Source organism: Poeciliopsis prolifica, unplaced genomic scaffold (assembly GCF_027474105.1).
Source record: "Poeciliopsis prolifica strain line A6 unplaced genomic scaffold, Auburn_PproV2 SCAFFOLD019, whole genome shotgun sequence".
NCBI lineage: Eukaryota > Metazoa > Chordata > Actinopteri > Cyprinodontiformes > Poeciliidae > Poeciliopsis > Poeciliopsis prolifica.
In genome coordinates this window covers 7,526,436-7,549,442 of record NW_026562394.1, presented here as the reverse complement: position 1 = coordinate 7,549,442, position 23,007 = coordinate 7,526,436, and the positions used below count along the sequence as shown (strand labels likewise).

At 40.5% G+C, this 23,007-nt stretch overlaps 3 protein-coding genes and 1 non-coding gene across 9 annotated transcripts in view; 1 reads left to right on the top strand and 3 right to left on the bottom strand.

The window, feature by feature from the left end:
- Positions 1–13,163, bottom strand: part of specc1 (sperm antigen with calponin homology and coiled-coil domains 1) — an 81,263-nt gene extending 68,100 nt beyond the window's left edge. Inside the window, exon 1 of the mRNA XM_055043502.1 lies at positions 13,079–13,163. The gene's annotated coding sequence lies outside the window, so the exon portion shown is untranslated. The remainder of the gene's footprint in view (positions 1–13,078) is intronic.
- A 528-nt stretch (positions 13,164–13,691) lies between these two features.
- Positions 13,692–15,428, top strand: timm22 (translocase of inner mitochondrial membrane 22 homolog (yeast)). Its single transcript, XM_055043367.1, has 4 exons — positions 13,692–13,957; positions 14,114–14,310; positions 14,709–14,781; positions 14,874–15,428. Exons 1-4 carry the CDS (start codon positions 13,699–13,701, stop codon positions 14,948–14,950), a joined length of 606 nt encoding a protein of 201 aa, XP_054899342.1. The 5' UTR covers positions 13,692–13,698; the 3' UTR covers positions 14,951–15,428.
- Positions 15,429–16,413: 985 nt separating this feature from the next.
- Positions 16,414–23,007, bottom strand: part of abr (ABR activator of RhoGEF and GTPase) — a 121,211-nt gene continuing 114,617 nt past the window's right edge. For all 6 annotated transcript variants that reach the window (XM_055043360.1, XM_055043361.1, XM_055043363.1 and 3 more), the window contains 7 exons: positions 22,240–22,299; positions 21,822–21,931; positions 21,607–21,746; positions 20,437–20,571; positions 20,217–20,322; positions 19,320–19,473; positions 16,414–17,802 (listed from right to left, as the gene is read on the bottom strand). In XM_055043360.1, coding sequence (XP_054899335.1) covers positions 17,713–17,802; positions 19,320–19,473; positions 20,217–20,322; positions 20,437–20,571; positions 21,607–21,746; positions 21,822–21,931; positions 22,240–22,299 — 795 coding nt within the window. In that variant the 3' untranslated portion in view covers positions 16,414–17,712. The remainder of the gene's footprint in view (positions 17,803–19,319; positions 19,474–20,216; positions 20,323–20,436; positions 20,572–21,606; positions 21,747–21,821; positions 21,932–22,239; positions 22,300–23,007) is intronic.
- trnav-aac (transfer RNA valine (anticodon AAC)) lies at positions 22,884–22,956 on the bottom strand. The gene has a single exon. It is a non-coding gene; the product is annotated as a tRNA-Val (tRNA).

Genomic DNA, 23,007 nt, shown 5'->3' with positions numbered 1-23,007 from the left:
TCTAGACCAAAAATATTTGCCAAATATTTCCAGTGAAGGAAGAAGGAACCAGAGGGAGGAAGGGATCATCATCACGTGACACAAACAACTGGACAAGACCGATGAATTTCATTCTGAAAAGATTGAACTATTATTTAATCAAAATGCAATGCAGCCTGTGATCACATGGGAGATCAATCGCAATATTTTTTGAAATGACAAGTTTCACAAATGAATCCTGCACCTCCAATCTATTTACAACCATATTGTATTTATTTATTTTTTGTTACTACACCAGGTTGTGTGGGCAGAAACAACCGGCGCTGACAAAGCCCATCTGTGTCTCAGAAAGCCTCAGTAATATGAGGGTGGATCATTTGTGGACTGGCTGACAGTCAGAATTTATGTTCTTCAGGATTGGTCTCATTTTGATCCCACAACATGCATCTTGCCAAGGATGCAGAGCACGTGGGTTGAAAGCGGACTGCCTTCGGGTCTGGGATTAAACGGGCTTCAGTTTGTGGCCAGTGGTTAACAGAGGAACTCAATCTGACCGCACCCCTTCGCAAGCAACAGGCTGCCTTTTAAAGTGCTCCAGCAAGACTTGAGAAAGACTGCAGATTGCTTTCAAGGCGTTACACACTCCCACGTCCTGTTGCAGAGACAGATTTTTGTCAGTGTGGTTTAATCTCAGGATAAATGTAGATGTTCTACGAAGGCCTCAGAGGTTTACGAGGTTTCCACACCTCATAGTCCGGTAGACTCGGTTTGACCGGGGACCAAAATTGAAACATTTGTTACATTTCTGGCTGGTGTGATTCTCTTTCACGCTGCACTGTGTCAAACAAACCAAACCCTTTGAAAAGCCCGTTCCTGTCCTCACTTATGGTGGCGCTGCAGCAAGAATGATGTGAGGAAATGAGAGGAAAACATCTAAAGACGACACTGAGAACAACTTCCTTCACAAAAACAAAAATGGACTTTCAGTAGTTGTAGGATTTCTCTTTTGTCTTTCATACAAGACTGCAGGCCACTTCTCCTTTCAGTGTTCAACTCTTACATTTGTTTTGTTTGTATTTACCCAGAATATCCTGCGCTACAGGTTGCTTCCTGCTTTTCGAGTGGTCTCAGGTCCAACGGGTATTCACATTCAACTGAGCTAGGGTTTGCTTTTTCCCCCCCAGAGGTCAATTGCACAATTCAATCAAAGTGGACTAAACAGGACTGGTGAGAATGCGTCCGTAGAGAACAAATAGCATCGTGAAAACTGGTGAAAAGTTTAAAGCAGAGTAATGTTGCAAAATATTATCTCAAGCTGAGGTTTTGTCTCAGAGCACAATGCATCATTCAAACACGGAAAAAGTACTGCACAACTGGTATCCACCAACGTATGTCATTCACTTAAACCAACGAGCAAGGCAGGAAGAGAATTGATCTAGAGAAACAGCCAAGAGTAACTTTGGAGGAGCTGCAGAGTTCCACAGCTCAGGAGAATATGCAGTCACCCAAATATCTAGCCTTGTGAAAGAAAGGACAGAAAGAAGAAATCCTCCAAAGGTTTACTTCTACAAAAACTTGCACCCTCTGGATAATTTCCCTTCCCTTTTACGCATTTTTGTGTTGATCTAGCAAATAAAATCCCAACACAACTAATTGAACTTTGTGGTTGTAACATGACAAAATGTAAAAAGACTGAATGCTTTTGAAAAGAACTGTACTTACATCGAGTCTGTGGAGAAACTGAATTGCAGCCCACACATATTTAGTCAATGCAGTGCTTCATTCGTGTTACTGTCTTCTGTGGTCTCATTCAGTGTCTTTGTGGCGGCGCTAAATTCCTCCATGGGGACAGACAGCGTTGGCTGTTTTCCACAATGTTTGGAGCCATGTTGATGCACAGGCCTCTTAAACAGCGATAGCTGGTCAAAAACATGATCTTTTGTCGACAGCTTGTTGGAAATACTAACTTTGTTCATTTTTATCCTAAGTTTGGCAACACTTACGAGGATCACGGTGTTTCACAACTGAATAATTTTCTGCGGTCTGCATGTTTGACAGAATGTTACTATAATCAGAAAAGGCCAAACTGAACCACATTGAACCAAATATAGCTAATAAAAATATTAACACAGAAAATTAAACACCAGCTATTTTATTATTCTTATGCAACAGATCTGAACGCTCTCCCCTCTTCTCTGGGTCCTCTAGCTTCCTTACACAGTCCAAAAACTGATTGGTCTTCCTTGTTGCCCTGAGGTGAGATTAATCAACACCCTTGATGTATATTAGTTTGATTGTAATATTTATTGCTTATTTTTCAACTGGTTCCTGTATTGTATTGTCATGATGGTTCAAAGTATGAATGCGCTGGATCATAAATATGAATAATTTTAGTTTTAACCTGCTCAAACTAAGGCTAGATCAAGCTTCTGCTCAATGTGAAATTACACAATCCTTGGTGTGGCCAAAAGAATGAAGAAACATCTGACATAAGGCAATAGAAAAACAAATACCAATAAGTACAAGCACAAACATTTGTCATCCATAACAATGGGCATATTGTACATTTAAGAAACTCATGGACTTGATATGATACAGCCACTTATCCAAACCTGCTGCAAAACTTAAAACTGGACTAATTGAAAAACAGGACATAAAAGCAGCGTTGCAATGGAAAAACATGAATAAATAATGATAAATCATGACATATTATTTAGCAGCATGGCAGGACGAATAAGTAAAGTATCTCCAAGGATTACCACCATTGTATGAAACAAGATGACAACATCCAGCAGGCTGAGTGAGTCTCCTACTTCGGGTGCTGACTGCCTCACGTCTTCCCTTTTCCTCCGTATGTGGACAGGAAGGAGCAGTGAGTCAGATTCTCCATGCATGCACAACGTTTTTGACGGATACGAAAGCAAACACAAAACATGCAGTGATGGTGATTCAGTCGAATGTGCGTGTCTAGAAATAAATCCATGATTATTGTGCATACGATGGCAGTGACAGCCACAAAGTAGGACAAGATGATTCCTACAAGGTCCTACTCTTTTCTCTGCAAAATGAAATGTCTGTCCACCATTGGGTCTCCGTGGTAAGTAGGTGTTTTTCTGGCTGATGAATGTACATTTAATGGCAGTTTTCGCAGCCAACCCACCAGTTTGTTCCCTGAAAGTAACACAGTCCAGCTGGATTTAGCTGGATTGGATGCATTGCTATGGAGACAGTTCTAAACTTAAGCACGGCATTTCCTTACTTGCGCAAGTTGTTCAGCAAATAGCAGCTCCTTAGCCTCTGCCACAAAACGCACCGCCATCGGTGCGTCCTTTCACCAGTTTGGTCAGCCACGCCTCCTCTAGGCAGTCCCACTCAACAACCAGCTGCACAGCATCCCACATGCATCTTTGAATATCATCCTTATCACCATGGGAAAATCTCCGTTGTAACACATGAAGCAACGCCAGATGATTTAAATGTCAAATCTAAGACAAAGGCAGCGCTAAAATAATTAGCATATATTTGTTTAGTGATTTGATGTTTTTCAACAAATTGGCAAGATTATATGTAACAGTTCAAATTCCTTCCACACAAATGTGTCTTATATTACTGTAGAAAAATGTCATGAATTCAAACTAAACAAAGGTCCGATTTAATGAGATGGTGATGCTGAAATAGAAAAATATCAACTGCCTGATATTGTAGTAGGATTCCTGAAAAATAAGCACTTCTTTTTTTTTTTTTTTTTTACAACAAAGCGCAGAAAGCATCTGTAAACTTTTTGTGCTGCTCGAGTTAGTGACCTTAACGACATCACATGACCACAGCAGCAGCTAGCCAAATGGTAGGGCGCAGAAACTTTTCTTAGTCTGTGTATTTGTAAAACTATTACATAATCTGGATTAAAAAAAAAAAAAATCTTGTTGCCAAGCCTAAACATGTTTCAGGACACATTATAAAGTCCAAAACAAAAAGCAAGATGCAATAAAGTAAAGAAAATGCTAAAACTCAGGAAGAACAAGAAAGCAGGTACTTTCATTTGAAAATCCAAAACACAGACTCAAGTCTGGTTTTGCAGCTCGAGTCCAAATCCAAGATTCCAGCCCATCTCCTTGAATCGCTTCACAGCCACAGGTTCTGCAAAGATTTTTGGCACCAGCTATTTTCCACAACTTCCCCATTTCCTCTTCCACCCACTGATGGTTGTTGAACTCCTCGGCTTCTTTCTGGATGTTGCTGTTGTTGGCAACACTACCTCCATCACAACTGGACACGGCCTTCCTTTTCCTGCCACAAAAACAGCAGACTCCTTTGTTTCCTTCAAAACGTTTTGGTTCACTGATCGTTTGATTCTGTACGTTAATAATTAATCCACTACCGACTTAGTAACAGTGATTAATTTGTTGAAACAATTAATCACGACGATATTGGTCCATTTGGTGAATTTTTTGGGCTATCTGCACACGCTAACTTGTTAGCACTACTGGTGAAGATGCAGTTTATATTTTACTGCAGGAATAATCCATCACTGTAAAAACACAATGTTTATTTTCAGTACATTTGTTCAAAGATTAATTGCATTTGTTATATCTACATGTAAAAATATTGGTTGGTTCTTTATCATGTTATCCAAAGTTATTTAGCTCCATTTGTTGCCTCAGGTTTTGAGACATGGTCTGAGAGAAGGGCGGCTTTGGGACTGCTAAATCAATTCTGTGCTGATTTCACCATAAGATTTGGATAATCATTTATAAAAAGACTACAAGCTTGCAAGACACGGTCATTTTACAGATCTTTTTTAAGGACCTTCCATAAATTTATTCATATCTAAATGTGTGCAAACACCAGCGCTACCATGCCACCATTAAGTTACTACTGAACTGTTGCTTGACCACATGTGGCTCTGTAGCATCTGTCCAACACCTGAATGTAGTAAAGGAGTGTGTGAAAAAAACCATCATCTCAGCTAAAGCCCAACAAGAAGCGTGGGATCGCGCTATATCCCATGCTGTGAGGCGGTCTCTGTTCCCTCTGCGTTCCTATATTAGTCTGTGGGGATGTGAAACTTGTATGAAACAGGATACATAATGTGGTATTAGCGGAGTTGCGGCAGTTTCAAGCTAGAAATTACAGCAAGTGTTTAATTTTCTGAAGGCAGAAGAATTTATTAGAAATAGGAAACATGCTAAGAGACCTGTACAGTTAGTGTTTCTGAAAGTACTTTTTGAATCTTAAGCAAAACGGTACCGTTTCAGAAACCATTTTGGATTTTGTTGTGCTCAAATAGTTATGAATAGCACTGAAGTCATTTCTCAAAACAACAAATTCTTGGTGTATGAATATGAAACCATAAGAGCATCTGCTTATATCAGTATCTTTGAGTTAAGAAAAAAAAGATGAGAAGAAACCTACTGAAGAAACTGCTGAGTTGATGATTTTTGCATTGATCTGGACAGAGATCAATAGGTTTTCTAGTTTGCCTTTTGGCTGTGGAAGTGTAGATTGACAAATCTTCTGAATAACAAGGTCTGATTTGGCTCTGAATCAAGGAGGAAATGCTGACTTTCTTTGTTATTTTCTACAATTTATGCTCAGGAAGCAGAAATACAAATAAAAGTTATTTACATATTTTGTTAGCAAAAAATGCATGACAGATGTGAATAACCAAATGAGGTTATTTTATTTCTCACTTCTTTTTTACAATATCAAGGAACACTGCATAGCTGCATGCTAACAGGTTGTCAGTGAGCCAACAATCACACTTTTCTCTGTGGAAGTTGCCACTGCAGAACAAAGTCGGATGTGTTCACTATCAGAGAGAAATGTTTAAAAATGAATTAAACCTTTTCAGCAGACGGGTGTTGGCTGTTCACTCAGAATGCCACAACAGCGAAGGAGCAATCAGCAAACAACAGGAAGCTTAGAATATTAAAGTAAATATGTTTTAAACAGATCCCTGGCAAAAGGATCTGTTTGATCCCTTTGTAAGAGTCTGATTCTTGAATCTGTAACAGCGGAGGTTAGCATCAATTATTGTGAGAGTCTCATTTCTCTACAGAGAATACAAACAGAAACCACCGGGTGAAAAAGTTAAAAGCAATCATACGCAAATACAAGACTTTTGAGACAATTTAAGATGTTCCGTCTTCATTTTGTCTTAAAATGTCTAAGAAATAATTTTTTGTTTAACTGCTGAGAAACACAATATGACACTGTCCTCTGCTCCTAACAATGATTTTCCTTCACATACTAAGATGGTGGAGATTTCTTTTCCTTATTTTTCAATTAATTGTATTAAAAAATTAAATGAAGGGCTTCTCATGTGGTCAGAAACAGAAAAACACTCAAATATTGCTTTAATTCTTCTTGGTTTAGTTTTGGAGGATTTCAGTGCATTTCTAAATTTTACAGCTCTGTAAATGTTTACTTTTCTTGAAAATTTATTTTAGTATTTTATATATAAGCCAGCTCTGTTTACAATTGTCAAAAATATAGAGAAGGGTTAACAAGCTTGTAGAAATAAGTCAGAGCTATTCATAAATTAGTGATTAGAAATTGGCAAAGGCCAAATTTAAGCATCAACAGTCTGAGTCCTTCATTATTTCCCCAAGCAATCTTCTATATTTGGAGGTCCAGCCAATAAAATGTGAAGACAGATACAACTTTTAAGAATATTTTATGCTTCCCGTTTTCCGTTTCATCTTTCTCAGAGCTGCGGCTCCCCTGAGGTTTGAACTTCCTGCCCTCTCTGTGTCAAAGTTCTTGACTGATAAACAGTCAGTCGGAGCCACGTTGCAGAAACTTCAGCTGTTTTCCAGTCTGCCAAGCTGGCTGAGTGTACCGAGTGGGCGGACTCCATAGAAACACGAGCACAGCATCCACAAGGTCTGCGAGGGAATAAAAAAAAAACACACACACACACACGCAGCCACTAAAACAGAAATATTTTCCACAATGGAACATCATAATCGTCAGCTTTTCTGACCAACCCAACAGAAATGAACACTCCTGTTTGTAATTTGAGTCTATTTGCTGTACCCAGTATTGTGGCATGAAAGGCATTTGATGTTCGCTGCGGGTGTGTTCGCTTTGACTCGCATGGAGAATAAAGGAGATTACAATGGGTCAGACATTTAACAGACAAAGTAAATATTTTAACAACCTGATAAAGTCACACACCCAAGCTTGCTAGTCCTGTTTGCATTTTAATTCACCTGCCTCCTGTGGAGCTGCATGCTTTTTTACACTTTCACCAAGACAAAAACATTAGCATTCCTGAAAGCCACTGAGGGCGATGCTTGTCAAGTATGTAGATTGTTTCCTGCGCTTCAAACACAGCCTGAGGAAATGAAGATGCTTGGAGCGTCCCTTATAGAACAAACAAACAAAGAAACGCTCTGTTGCACTGTGAGCCACAATATGTATCCACTTACTGAGGTCAGACATTTTTAGGCAGAAATGTTCTTGAAAATCTCTTGATTTACAAGGCAAGAGTATATAATTTTATACCTCCAAGCCCACATTTAGCCAAAAATGTTGACATTTCTTACTTAATTATTAAAGTAATTGAATAAGTAATGAGCAGAGAAACAGACTGGATATTGGAATCAGCAGATTTATAGCTCATCAATGATCAATTCATCAAAACATGATTTTGATGTTTTTACCTGCTGGCTTTCAACTTCTGACTAGTCAATTTCTACATGGCATTCCAGTCTACTAATCAGAACCACTCACCTGCCAATCTAAGCATCTGTCATTAAAAGTCATAGATTATTTAAATGCTAAAGGCAGCATTTAAATAATCTATGCTGTTGCTTTTTGGAATTCCAATTAAATTATTAAATCACGTTGAGAATAAATGTCAGTCCACTTAAATAATTTCTTAAAGAGAGCTATGAAAGCTATTCTCTTCATGCAGTGAAGTGGATCAACACACAGGACACAGAGCTGAGCACGGCTTTGGGACAAACAAGGATATTCTGACACGCTGACCTCAGAGGACAAAGCTATTAATATTAAAGCCCCTCTATCTGTTTGACTTTCTGGTAACTGAAAACCAAATAGATGCTTCAGAAAATAAGCAATGATGACTTACACTTTGTAAGTCAATTCTCTCTTGATGAACAAACAGATGTTACGCGTATTTCTTTTTATTTAAATGCAGAACAACTTGAGTTAATTTGGAAACCTTCACGGTGGCAACACCTTACACTTGTCTTTAAATACATTTTGATTCAAAGTGCATACAGTCATCAGAACGGAGCCAGAGAGAGACATATATTGTTTCAGAGTGGGTTTATAGATGCAGTCCATCTCAGAGGTCTCAGAAAAGTCATCTCAAGCTGCTCAACTGAAAAACATATCTGACATGAACATAAATGAATGCTCTGCACTTCTGACACTCCACACGGATGACAGCGTCCCGCAAAAAAAAAACAAGAAAAAAAAAAACACTCTCAGGGGAAAATCTAACAGCAGTGATGATGCTGTCAGAAAACGCAGGCAGCCCTGCTGGCGTCCCGTCTATTCACCTCCTCAGCTTGTCTTGTATTGTCAAAAGTATTACCACAAGTAGAAAGAATTCAAACATGTTGCTAAGATTTTCCAGAGACTGAAGAAACCCATTATGAATTGATCTAGGATTAAGACTAATCAGTGCTCTGATTGCATAAATTAGAGACTGTTATTATACAAAAAAATATTAAAACCTATTAATTAAGGTGATGGTTTGCGATGTGTCCTATAGCAAAATGATAACAAGCGTAATAAAAATGTTGAGTATAGGATCATTATGTTTCAGCAGCTGCAAAGTCTGTTTTCTGAAAACACTATTCTGTTGAGTCCAGTCCTTCTTCTCTGGCCTGGTTGATGTATTTGTCAACTGCTGCTAAATGAAAACAGGTTGCATGAGGTGTTTGGGGTAACAAAGGTCTGTAGGAAGTATTTTATGGTTATTATACTGCCATACCATCACCAGTTGGTAAGGAAGACCTATCTTACATGAGAAAACAAAATACAAGCCCTTAGCAAAAACAGTCGTGTGTCTTGAATCTGTATACATGTTGTCAGGTTAAAACCACAAACTTCTAAGTTTTTTCATGAAACATAAAGTGAAGGATCAACACAAAGTAATACACAGATGGGTTTCTACATTTTGGACAATTTGTAAAAGATGGCATGTATTTATATTCTTTAATTAGTAATTTGTAGAACCACCGGTCCCTGCAACTAGTCTTTTGGGTAATGTCTAGCAACTTTGCGGATTCAACTTTGCAAAGTCTTGCAACAGATTCTAAGTTGGATTTATGATCAGGAACTGGATCATTCCAGTTCCTGACATGTGGATGTGCTTCTAGGTTGATGCGCTGCTACTCTTTCCACCTCTCATGTCATTCAGCATGCAAGCGACAGTTCGGTTTTGGTCGGAACCCGGTTCAACATGTCGGCAATGGATCCGGCATTATTGGTTCATCTAGGATAATAATCTTTCACTTCAGTATCAGGGCAGTTGAATGTTTGCCAATGTGAGATAGATTAATGTCCTAAGTGTTAAACTAAGTCAGTAATCCATTACTTCTGTGGGAGTGTTTTCCCACAGAAGTAATTTGGCGTTTCTGAACAGAGAAGCACACCACTGTAGCATCTTCTATTTCACCAGATAGACAAGGTCACTGCAAATGTAGTTACCCGTCCTGAGCCAATTCGTCCCTCCACAGCGCCGTCAATGTGAGCCTTTTCCAAGACACCGGTGCTGGTGGGAGATATTTCTCAGAGACGAGGACCTTGGATTCCCCTCTCAGCATCTCACATTCACACAGGCTCGAATTCCTCCCACTAAGCAGAGCAGTCAAGGAGATCATGAGATAACATTTTCTGGGTAATAAAAGGACAGTTTCTCCAACACACGGCTGGATGTGTGCGTTCGCCACACAACCCCTGGCTATAAATAGCACAGTAGTGACAGGAACTGCTTGGATAATGACTTGAACGGAAGATGAGAGGAGTCGCTGAGAAACTCACAGCTTCTTGTTGTTGGACATTCATAACTAACTAACTAACTAACTAACTAGCTCAATTAAGAAAATTCTATCGATTACCAGATCGTAGATGCTGCAGTTCTTAGTCCAATATCTTTACTTTTGGTTGCTGAACAGATCCAGTCCAAGTCAAATTGAGGAAACGGCTACATTAACAAATGAGCAAACACAAAATCGGATGTTTTGACTTTGCTCAGACTGCCATATGACTTGTACTTCCTGCGGCTTTTTAGAAGAACAGCCTGTCCTGAAAACAGCCTGGATCCTGCAGACAGAGTCCCAAATTAACCATGAGTAAAAGCAGAGTCTTTTATTATGCGTTTCCCAGACACATAGTGCCATTTTAGCAACTGAAGGTAACTAGATGACCTACAGCTGTTATATACATATATATAGTTCTATTTTCCTTTAGAAAATTGGCTTTTTAATTTAACACCTTGAAAACAGGTCTCTGTCTCTTTAAAAACTCCTGGTCTTTCTAATACTCCACCTTCAGGAAGTCATCACAACATCCTCTATTAACCCTTTAACAATGTTTTTACCTAAGAAGTAGCTCATATAACGAGCTCAGCAGCTGCGCAGCTCGTCCAGGTGTTTGCTAATCGCTGCTGGCTAGTTTGAAGGATCTGAGTGCGTGTTTCGTGGGGGACGGTTCCTCTGTGAGGCGGAAGCTTTGAAGCTTGGAAACCACACCTCTGAGGAAGAGCTGCTCCTCAAAGGCGGAGCTAGGTCCAACCAGGCGTTTTGCACAGCTGGCTGCCATGGGAGAGTAAAGGATTTCTCAAACTTGCATATAATAATCAAGGTAAGATCAAAAAATAATATAAAGCTCAAACAATGCATAATACCATCCCTTTAATGGTCTACTATAAAGAAAATGTGCAATGGAAGCCTCCTAAAGAAATGGTAAAGTCCTTATATTAGAATCCTCTCATCTTTTCTGCAAAAAGCAACAGAAAACAGGGAACGTTGTGATCCATTGCCCACATCTCTCCAACTGGTGCCACCTAAGATGGATGTAGAGTTCTTCTAAAACATAAATTCTCAAATTCAAACTTTCTTTGTTCCCACTTTCAGATACAAGTATCGTTCATAGTTATTTTAAATGCATTATGAAGAAAACAACAATGATGCATCTGTTTACGTGGCAGTTGAGTCACACAGAACTTGGTCAGGACAGACTGTCTTGAAGGGCCAATTAAAGACAGAAACTGCAACCTTTCAGAAACTGCTGCACTAAACGCAACAGTGGCTTGTTCAACTACAAAGGTAATGATCTAATGAGAAACAAATGGTTGGCTGATCACGCCGGGAAGAACAGCATGATGCTCCCAAAGGTGGTCCGGACACAACTTGGCACCAGAACCAACGATTTACACCAAATTTAAGCTTCTACTCCGGCTCATTTTCTTTTTGGACATTTATTCAATGTGTCGACATTTTTAAACAGCACCAGGAGAAAAACTAATGGAGTTAATATATTTCAAAACATTTTAATTCTCACAACGAATCTATTTAAATATTTTTAACAGCAGCTCCCAACTGCACCTCTGTCTAAGGTTTATGAAATCTGCAGAGACAAGATTTCTAAATCAACATAAAAGAGCTTAAACTTAAAGCTACTCCCTCTGTTGTAAATATGACTATTTAAATAGCAACTGGAAAAAATATGCATATACAGTGCTGGACATGTTTACGTAGAGAAGCGTTAAACTGCCAGAGCAAGGAAATAAATTCTGGAGTTGTATCTTGTTTTAACGAGAAACAAAAACATTAAGATTTCTCTTTTTAAAGAGATATAAAAATACTTTTCATTGACAGATTGTGACTTATTAAAAATGCATAAATAATCTCTCCATCTTCTCACTCTTGTTTCTTCCAGATGACACTTAAGTGTTGCTGTTCTGTTATGACTTTCTCAATAAAACAAAAACACATTTTGATTTTAATTAAATATTAATCTAATTTTAACAAGTTGTTTCTTTTTATCTCATCACAACAAGATTCACCTTCTGTAACATATCTGTCTAAACACCTCCTCCTATATGTGATATATCCTCACTTTGTCACTTCTTTTATGTCTAAACTAACTTTTCACCTTTTAAATCTTGGCCTTTGCCTAACTTTTTGGATATGATCAGTATTGAAGGTTTACTTTTTGCAATTTACAATAGTTTAGCTCAGTTTTAACTGTATTTAAACATGATGCAATAAATAAAAAGGCATTTATTTACGTGCGGGTCTCAAATATCGAGCATTCAAAAATGGTTTGGCCTGGCAAACATGATGAAAATGTGGAGAAGCATCACATAGCCTCTGATAACGATGGTGGAGAATCATCAAGCATACTTTGGGCTTGGAGTTCTTAAAATACTGGGCCATTATAAATAGATGCCTGGTGACCCTCCAGTAAATTGAAAATGGGTTACTGGATCGTTCAGAAGGATATTGATCTGAAACATGAAGCAAGTCAACAAAAGACTAAGTACGAAAATACACAAGTAGGGAGAATACAAAACCAGCTAGAGAAACATTAGTTTATCAGGTTTCTGTCTCTTGACATTGCAGGATAACAATGACAGCAGATGTTTGAGGTGCAGATGGGATGTATTGATCGGGCAGGAACCCTGTTGAGCACACAAGCCCCGCCGGAGCTGTGAAATTCACTAAATTTTCTGAAGCATCCTGCAGACTTCCAACATCCTGCATCACCTGTCCAAGAATACAGCAAGTTCCAGGTCCAATTACCCGGGAAACAACATGCCCTTTGACTCTACAGTTCTATATAAAGCAGGAGAAACCACGTCACCTGCAAAATGACCGTCAAAACCCCAAAGTACTCTCACTAACACTGGAAACAACCGTCGACAGTCACTTCTGCGTCGGCGTTACCCCGGCCAAGCCGACACCGGTCCCGTCCAACTCACTCCTTCTTCAACGTCCGACACAAGACAGCGGCGACGTTCAAATGTTTGGCTTTTGCCCGAGTGAAGTGGAGGAAAGTGAAGGTGCAATGTAGGATGAGAAAAAGACAGAAACGCGGAGTTTCTCCTCCTCACCTGTTCGCTAATGCGGCGGAGCTGCAGCTGCGGTCCGTGATGCTGCCTCTGCTGCCGCCGCGCTCGCGCGAGTCGTTAAAGCGACACCCGCTGCCTGAGCCGGTGGGTGGAGCGCGTGCTGGATGATTTGGCGCAGTGCTCGAAGAGGTTTCTGGGAAACGTAGTCGTTAATGCTTCAAAATGGAAAAATAAGTAAAACTGGGTTTTATATAAATTTATATTATTTATTGCATAACTTTTATCAAAGGAAATAAATTTGGGCATCAATGACTCTGAAATGCGGTATTATCTTTGTATTATATGGGCAAACTTTGAGATTATTTGGCTCCCTTTGATACTCTGGAGTCAGAAACACAACAGCATGTTATTTGCCAAAGTGAAGTTTTATTTATTTATTTTAAGTATCTTATAAAGAGCTATGTTTTAATCCTAACCTATTTTACGGTTGCTCACATACTCAATATTCCTTCCTTTCCGACAAACTGCAACATGTTTTTTTTTCTACAACTAAACAAACATTTTACCCACCAAAACTCAACTTGCGCTCAGAAAATAATTCGGCGAATCTGCAGCCCACGAGCTCACAGCTAAATTTACATAGAGCAGTGTCATTGAGAAACATGGCCGCGTCCACGGGGGCTGCGGATGCCGCTGCCTCAGACTCCACGGGTCCAGCTTCCTCGGTTCCGAGCATGGGCAGTCCAACTATCCAGTACAGTCTGGTTCTGGAGCACCTGGTCGGGGAGAAGCGGCCCATTAAAGAGCTGAGCCCCGGAGTTATGGGGGGTCTGCCGGTGCCTCCGAAAAGCGACGAGCAGAAGATGATCGAGAGGGGAATGGAGAGCTGCGCCTTCAAGTCGGTGCTGGCCTGTGTGGGAGGTAAACAGCCGCACACACGGCGGTAATTAGGCTCCGTGTTGACAGAAAAAATGGTTTACGGTTGTCACTTTTTTTTGCCATGGGAGAAAATCAGTGTGTGTGTGTGTGTGAGCGTTCTTCAGTGTGTCTGATAGTGGAGCGTTTCTCTCTCCACAGGGTTTGTCCTCGGAGGAGCTTTTGGCGTGTTCACGGCCGGTATCGACACCAATGTCGGCTTCGACCCCAAAGACCCGCTGAGGACCCCCACGGCCCGAGAAGTTCTGAAAGACATGGGCCAGAGGGGCATGTCGTACGCCAAGAACTTTGCTATTGTGGGCGCCATGTTTTCCTGCACCGAGTGCATCATTGAATCTGTGAGTGGCGTCATTTCCTGTTTCGTCCGACCGGTTGTGACATTTTGTATCGTCATTTAATTATTATTATTATTATTATTATTATTATTATTATTATTGTTGTTGTTGTAAAAAAAATATGATACATATTTACCAATAAATCTAAATATTGATCTTGCCGTTTTAACCTCCGAGGAAAGGTGTTAGAGCGCCCTCTGCTGGTTAAATCTGAACATTACTCAAAAGGCTGTTTAAATCAGGAAATTTATTTAAGTTATTAAAGTTTATAAAGTTATTTTCAAAACATGCTTTTAGCCCGACGAACGGGGCTTATCAAATATGACTTTGGAGGGGAAACCGCAGTCCTCGTCCCCACGAAGGTAAATCCATCTGTGTTTTTGCATCTGTTTGCTTTGCAGCACAGAGGAAAATCTGACTGGAAGAACGCGGTGTACAGTGGCTGTGTGACAGGAGGAGCCATAGGCTTTCGCGGTAGGTAACCTCCTCCTTTTCCGCTGGCTTCACCCTAAAATTGGGATTTATGCCGTTCCACCATTTCTCCTTTTCTTCTGTCCGTCGCGCAGCCGGTCTCAAAGCCGGAGTCCTCGGATGTGGTGGATTTGCTGCGTTCTCTGCCGCCATCGAATATTACTTGCGATGAGGTGAGAGGCTTTACGGACAAGAACTTGCTTCCTATGAGGAGTCACTGCGAGGAAGCCGGGGCACAGAGAGGAGCGTCGATGAACGTTGGCTTCAGGGACTCTGCTGGGACCTGAACATCGTTTGTGGGGGATGTTCCTGCGTCCCCAGTCACAGAATCTCGTGAGCAGAGAAACGTCGGCGCCCGGGTCCTGATGCCAAGAAACCGCTGTTTGGTTACAAGCTCGTTCTATAAATTGACAATGGTGTAATTAAGTAGGATTATTTATACTAAAGTTGTTTTGTTTTTTATAGCAGTTCGATCACCCAGTAATTTTAACAATCAGAAGTATTGTATTTAAAATTTTCCTGACTTTGGGAATTTTCTAAAACATGTCTCTTTCTTTGTCAGTCAGTGTGTACAGTATGACGGTACTTTGGGTTGTTGTCAGTATCATTGTGCTCCCGATTATGAATTGAATTAAAGGAGATCAGAGATGCTCTTTGTCCTCATTCTTACAAAAATAAACATAGTAAAGATATTTAATGGCCATTTATCCTCAGACCCCTGGAGTGCTGCCCTTAAATAAAATCCATCACCATCTACAAGGTAGATTGCGCCTCTGAAACTTGCAGTTCCCCTCCAAACCAGTTGGTGGAAGCAGTGATGTATGCCTTAGCATGTATTCATAAATATGGGTGTATATTTATTTGTGAATTATGTGCTCTGACGTTTTAAATCATGTCCAGCCTATAAGGTTCACTCCAGCTGCTGGAGGATCTCATGGATGATCAGTGGAGTGAACATTTTGCAACAACACAGAAAAGGATCCAAATACTAACCTGTTATGTTTTTGTTTATATATTTTCATAAATTTAGAAAAAAAAACTGTTACTATTTATTTATTTTTTTTTTTTACTTTGTCAGCAATGACGGATGTTGTCCACTAGTGGGTGCAATCAGTGTGATTGCTGGCACAACAGGTTGATGCATGATGTCATTTAAAGCTGTTAAAAATATTTATTACCATCTTCACACTCAATGATAGCTGCTGTGCTATTATTGGCAATGAAAAACTCGTCACTGATTTCTCCTCAACGTTTTATATCCTAATATCAGTTTTCAAATTTGCAAGATTTTTAGATGTTTGTGTAGATGTTTTTGCCCCCTCTTCTCGATGATTAACATTTTTGGTGCATCTTAGGTTTTGTGTTGGATGCTCTTTCTGACACAACTGTGCTTGTGATTGCACTGGCCTCTCGAGTGATTTCTGATAATCTGTGTTTAATCTCAGTTATTTAATGTCTTATTAAAGACATTAAATAACTGTCTGTTTTGATTTCTTTTTCAGTCTTTTTTTTTTGTATTTACTTTGACAATCTTTGTCTAATATTACCAGTTTACTAATCTGCAGAATAAAGGGTGACAAAAACCACCAGAAGATCTACATTAATCATTTTCATAAACAGACGCAAAGCGAGGGCTTCAATATTTCTTTTAATTTTATTAAAAAAGAAAAAGGAGGGAAAAAGTTCACATGGACATTTAGTCGCAATACTACAGCATATTGAAATTCTCCTCAAAGGAAGTAAAATACAACAGTTTTTGTTTCTTTTTATTCTTATATTAAAAATATCAAATATTACTCATTTAGCAGTGCTTGCATTTTCTTAAGATATGTAGGCTTGATAGCAGAAAGGTTGGCTTCGCTTCGATTTCTTCGTTCTCCTTCCCAGAGACGACCTACCTTTGTGTTACCCGGCCGGGTTTCATCCACAAGCTGAACATGCAATGAGGGCGTCTACGCAAAATCGTCCTACAGATAACACTGGTGCAGCAACACACTTGGAACAGGCTTGAAATGCAAGAAGAAGAAGCAGAGGAAGGAAGTAAAAGTCAACTGTTCCGTTTGTGGTGCTATTCTTTCTGATGGTCCCCTGCCATCGACCCTCATGTGCCCTCGCTTGTCTGCAAAGTGATCAGAACTGAACTGGCAGACTTATCTTCTCAGAACGGCTCACCGCCCACGCGGTCAAAAAACAAAACAAAGAAACATCACTACCTGGATAAAATTAAGAAAAAAAAACAAACAACATACTCTGTAGAGAATGTCTCTAGTTGCACAAAACTGTACAGGCACAAATATTATATATATATTTTCAAAATAAATAGGGCTAATTTTGGCCAAAACTCAGAGACACAATCCTTGCTGCTTCTTGGAATGGCTTTCCAGCCGCCTCGAAAGTGTGTTTAGTCCCTTTAACACGAACTCACGCTCTCAGTGGAAAACATCCACAATCCTACGCACACACACACACGCACGCACGCACGCACGCCACGAAGCCAGAAAAAAACAGAAAGGAAATAGAAACAAATGAGGAACGTTTTTATAAAACATGTAAATGCCATTTTTTTTGTTTGTTTTGTTTTTCTGGAATGCCTCTGATCAGGAAACATAAACTCAGATGTTGTCCTGTCCACTGCACCAGGCTGTGGTCTCTGCCCCGCCCCCGACCCCAGACACCCGTCCGAACATTTCCCGACGTGCTCCCACAGAGGCTGGTCGCGTTGCTGCCGCTGAGCGTTCTCTGAAGCCAGAAAGCGTTTCGACTTCCTCTTCAGCTGGGAGAAGCGAGGGACGGCAGCAGAGACGAGCGGCCTGCTGGGAGCAGAGCCTCGGCCGGAGCGCTGGGTGGTGGGGTCCGAGGTCTGGATGGAGTCGCTCTGTGTCACCCTCGCGGACCGGGTGAAGCCCCCGGCGGGGTGGCGGCCATTTTTTTTTTTTAGACGTCAGTGGAGAAGTAGAGCGTGTTGCGCTTCAGTTCGGCGAAGGAGATCGGAGGATGCTGCAGGTAGTAGAGCAACACCTGGACCTGGAGGAACAGAGAGGGAGGAATGTGAGACCTTAACTTACTGAGGTTCTTAAACTTTTCCATAGTCGACCTGTTGACTTTCAGTGCTGGGGGGTTAATGCAGAGTAACTAACAACCTTTGTTAGCACCCCTAAATTGCCCGACACGTTTGGGGACAATTTCTTTTTTGGAACTTTGAGACTTGTTCTCTCTAATGTTGTTTTGAAAAAAAAAAAGAATAAAATTATGTGTTTGACATCATTGGCCACCTTAAAATCCACCCTTCCAGAATCTAGAAATAACCTGTTCCTGGTTTTGCCGTGACCAATCACATATTTGTTGCTAATTGGAGCGATGTGAAGTAACCAAAATGAACAGAATTTATAGGATATATTAAAAAAACTGTGGCTAAAACAGGAAAGGCAGTATTTCAGGCACTTAAAGCAATAAACTAATGAATAATTATTGATATCGGCCGATATGAAATCCTTGTGATCAGTTTTTCAGCCGCATCGTCCCGCCCTTGGACATCCCAACAGAAAGCAGTGTCTTATGTCCCAGTAGAGCCACTGCTGGGATTCGGACCTGTGAACAAAATCTGTGGCTGAGAATCTAACATGATTTTGTTTTGACCCAAACCAGAGGCCTCAGCGTCCAGGCCTCCAGGGGGCACTGTTCTGCTATTGTTAGAGTCCAGCACACCTGATTCAGATGGATAAATGACTTCCTCAGCATGCAGTCACCCTCTAAAGAGTCCTGCTAATAGCTTTTTTTTTTGTTGTTCAGGAGTGTTTTAAAGTAAAAACACATCTAAAAGTTGCAGAACACCAGCCTTTAGCACTGGACCATTATATTCTGTTACGGTTGTTAAAGTTGTGCCGAGTGCATAAAACTTAGATTTGTGGAAAAGCTTTGAAAACTTTGTATTCTTTCCACTCCACAACTTATCAAATAAAATCCCAGCAAACTAGACTGAAGGTTGTAGTTGGAACCTTCAATATGATCAAGTGACTGTAAATAATCCCATAAATCTATTTTTGAGACGTTAACAATTGTTTAAAAACAGCAATATCATTTACATTTTGGAACAGATTTGAGAAGCATTTTTTAAAGTTTAATGCATTGAATAAATATTGGAGTAAAGGTTTTTGAGCACAAGTTATCCTCAGGACAAACTAGGAGCCAGCCGAGACCTCCTGCATTTCCACGATGCGCGGTTTATGATGTTTACCTCAGACTTGTTTATCCAGCTTCGAGAAGACCTGCTCACATGAAACCCGTCCGTCAGGAGAGATAAATAGACGGTGAAAAAGCTAAATACAGCTGGGAGAAAGGAGCCCGCTGAGACGGGTCAGTGGGCGATGTGGGAGTTAATCTAGAAAACATGTGCAGCGGCAGCGGAGGAAGCGGCTCTTTCTCACTGTCCATCATAAAGACGACCGATGGAAAACCGCAGGAGACTCAGGGACTAGCTCCGGTACAAATGTGAGAATTTGCATCTCCCATTACGATGATGCTCAGCACTAATAATCGTGTACCTGTGCCATGACATCATGTGACCAGATGTCGGAGGCGCACGTGATGTGCTGTCCCTTGGCGCTTTCTGACTCAGAGGGCCGGAGCAGGGTGGGCCCGAACACGGTGGCCAGGTTATGGAGGGACATCTTGTTGATGGGCTCCTTCTCAGCCACCCTGCAGGAACAACAAACAGGAAATATTTTATTAAAGGCAGAAAGGAACAGCAGAATGGGGTAAAAAAACAAAAAGAACTGACATGCACCGATCCGATATTAATGCCTGTATCGGTACTGATATTGGAAAAAACAAATTATAGATGGGGTATCAGTGACAATGTGCCTGATCTATAAGGGTAGACGCATCTATTCAGCTTAATTCTATGCTTTGTGAATAGAATTAGGCACAAAACATAAAAAATAAATAAAACATTATTTATTTTACATTATATTAAGAATTCCCAATTGGACTTTGAAGGTTCGTTGCAGTTTATTTTTTTACGTTTTGACCAAAGTAGGTTTTTTTTTATTATTTATTTTGCATGTTTGGCCAAGCTTGTGAAGCTATTGCTGTATTTAAGTGTTCTGTGAAATCACACAGTGTTATCAAATAAATGCGTAATTCTGAACATTTACGGCTGTATTTTAAAAAAAAGAAACATTTTAAGCCAATTGAGCGTTGTTTTTCCGTATGGGATCGCTATCAGCTGATATCGCACCTCAGATATCTGTATCGGTATTAGCAGTGAAAAAACTGGATCGGATAACCCTAAAAACTGATTCCTGTAGTAGATAGTAGTGAAAATTTTTTTTAGGGTTAATAAGGGTTATGACTCAAATGCAGCTCCAAAAAAATAGAAAATAAAAAAAATGTCTCTTTGCATTGTAAACACATTTGATGGTGTGAGTGTTTCTGCTTACCTTTTCAGGTGCTCCAGCAGAGTGAGGAAGGTCATGAGGTTGGGCTCGGGCAGAGAGCGCAGAAGGTGCATCATGCAGTTCTCCTTCGCTGCAGGGTCCGAGAGAGCTGAAAAAACAGGAAAACACACGTCCAATTATGTCCTGACAGCCCGTTTGTGTATTTTTTTTTTCTTTTGACTTTAAGCATGATCTCCTGCAGCTGAGCAGGAAGACCTCCCACCTATGCCCTCCATAAAGGCTGGGTAGAGACGGTCTGTGAGAAGAGGCTCCGGCAGCTCCCTGAAATACAGCTTGAGTGTTCCTGCGATGGCGTTGATGTCCATGTCACTCAGCATCATCAGGATGTCTTTGGTATCTGCGAATCACGAAGACAGACCCGTTAGAGACACACAGCTTCATCGCAGACTTTCAGCAGAACGGCTGCTCTCTCTTTAGCTCCTTCCTCCTTCCCCCATGCAGATGGGGGTCAAGGTTGAAAAAAAAAAACAACAACATTTAAAGGTGGTCACATCTTAGGGAGAAAAAGCAGCTGTGAGGGAAATTGAGAGACTGTTACTGAGCACAAGACAGAAACATCTGACAGCTGCTCCTCCTAAATACTAAGACCCCCCGGTCTGCCTTTCTAAAACAGACAATGAACACACAATATATCTCTAGGGAATTACATTTTCACAGAAGAGGAAGAAAAAAAAAGTATTCAAATGAATTTTGTTATGAAGGAGCTTTTCCCAAATGTAGAGTTCTTCAGTTGGGGTTTGACTGGTCAGTGTGTCCACATTTTGTCACAATCCAAGAAAGTTTTAATCCCAAATATAAAAACCAAGAAATTATTTTACTTTTTATTTTCCATCAGTGTGTAACGGTTATCTTTTATTTAAAAAAAATGTGAAATGTTCCTTTGACCCTTTATCAGGATATCTGCAAGTCAAATTTAAGACTTTTAAAGACATTTTTAATTCCATCATGAATAAATTTAAGACCTAAAAAACTGTAAATACAGTGGCTCTTTGCACTGCATATGCTTCCCTACAGTTTTGACCTCCACAATGCCAAGTTTAAAAGTTTGCACAGATTGCGCCTAACCTAACCTTGTTGGCAATCAAACTGAAGCAATGGCAAAAACAAACATCATCCAGCCAACTGGCATACATACATTTGTACTTTAAAAGGCTCGACATACGGGAGGTGACTTTGGTTTGCATCATTTGTCCAAAAACAGGAAATGAACACACTTATAGAGTTTATGGGCATAAACCTGGACCATATGGAGAAAAGGCGGCTATTTCTAGAGTCAACGCTCAGTTTTACAGTGAGGTCAGTGAGATGGATTTAGACTCTGTGGGTTTCAGGCCTCGCGGTACAGAGCTAGGAAACAAAGTGGAGGCCTTACTTGTGTCGAACGCTAATTTGAGGGCCTGGATGTCCGTGGCCACCCCTGAGATCCTGTAGATTCCCACTTCGTCAATCCCCCTCTTCTCCACTTCCTCAATGCACTGGCGGACGATGTAAGGCACCTTGGAGCGCTCGCGCCTGTGGACGATCACCGCGGTTAATTCTCAGTTGGCGAGCAGGTTAGAAACCAGACAAGCTAGCCACAGTGCTTACTTTGTGACCACGTTGATCTTGACTCCAAACACCCCGCTCTGCTTTTTGGACGGCGTTCTCTTCAAGCTGAGGTCCCGACTTGTAAACTTCATGGAAAATTCCACCTTAATCTGCAGATTCAGATCCAGATATACTGTAAAATGACTCCTTCGGAGACACAAACGGAACTGTACAAACATCTCAGAGCCGCTCTGTTTCTTGTTATCGCGGCAGCCATGCAGATAGTCAGATCTGTTTGGGAGTAAAATGATCTGTTTGGCTTCAACAGAGCATCCAGCTGCCATCTGCACTTCCTGTGGATCTGGCCAGAAATACAGCTGTGCTAAAACAGTGTCAAATCAGTGGAGCTGCCTTCGCTAAACACAATAAGTCACAGAGTACAGTTTCATTTTAAAGAGGAGTTTGCCGTGATTCTTACCCCATTCATCTCGATGACGTCCATGTGCCAGTTCTTGGACTGCACAGTCTGTGGATCCAGCTGAAAGACACAAAGTACAAACGCAGTAGTTAAAATCTGCTCTTTTTTTCTTTTTTTTTACCAAATATGGGCAAATCCATGTGGTTGTTTTCCCCCGGAGGAGAGCTGATAGTGTCGCCACATTCTGGATGAAAAGAATGACAAATTTGTGCACAGAAACCTATGTTAGACGCTAATCTTGAGAAAGAGCCACACATTGTCACAGCATTAAAGTATTCATATAGCTCTAAACCAGAACTAAATCTCTCTCTCAAAAAACAAACAAACAAATAAACAAAAAAACCAGGTAGATCGAAAGTGTGCAGCAACATGTTGGAGTTGGGCAGCACTGTCAGGTTATGCTCCATAAACCCAAAGAATCATTAAAAAAACCCATAGAAATATTTTAGTAGGTTTTCAAACTGTAACTGTTGAGAATCAGAACCTTCTTCTGTTACTTAAAACAAGCGACAGTAATACATTTTATTTCAAATTTAGTTTTATCTTATTCTAAGTGCTTGAAAATATTTTCTCTAGAAACTAGACTAACAATACCCCAGTACGATTTTGTGAGATTTGCAGTGCTAATTCTAAAAATAACAACCTGTTCCTGCCCGGTTTCGAACCGAGGACCTTTCGCGTGTTAGGCGAACGTGATAACCACTACTCTACAGGAACTGAGTCCACCCTGTCCCTCTCCAACTGGACGCATGAAGAAACAGGATGACA

What these genes read in the sequence shown, in the direction of transcription:
- timm22 (XM_055043367.1), top strand. Translation starts at nt 13,699, where the DNA reads ATGGCCGCGTCCACGGGGGCTGCGGATGCCGCTGCCTCAGACTCCACG. An exon ending in CCGAGTGCATCATTGAATCT is followed by an intron (nt 14,311 to 14,708) that starts GTGAGTGGCGTC and finishes TTTGCTTTGCAG; the next exon opens with CACAGAGGAAAATCTGACTG. An exon ending in AGGAGCCATAGGCTTTCGCG is followed by an intron (nt 14,782 to 14,873) that starts GTAGGTAACCTC and finishes TCCGTCGCGCAG; the next exon opens with CCGGTCTCAAAGCCGGAGTC.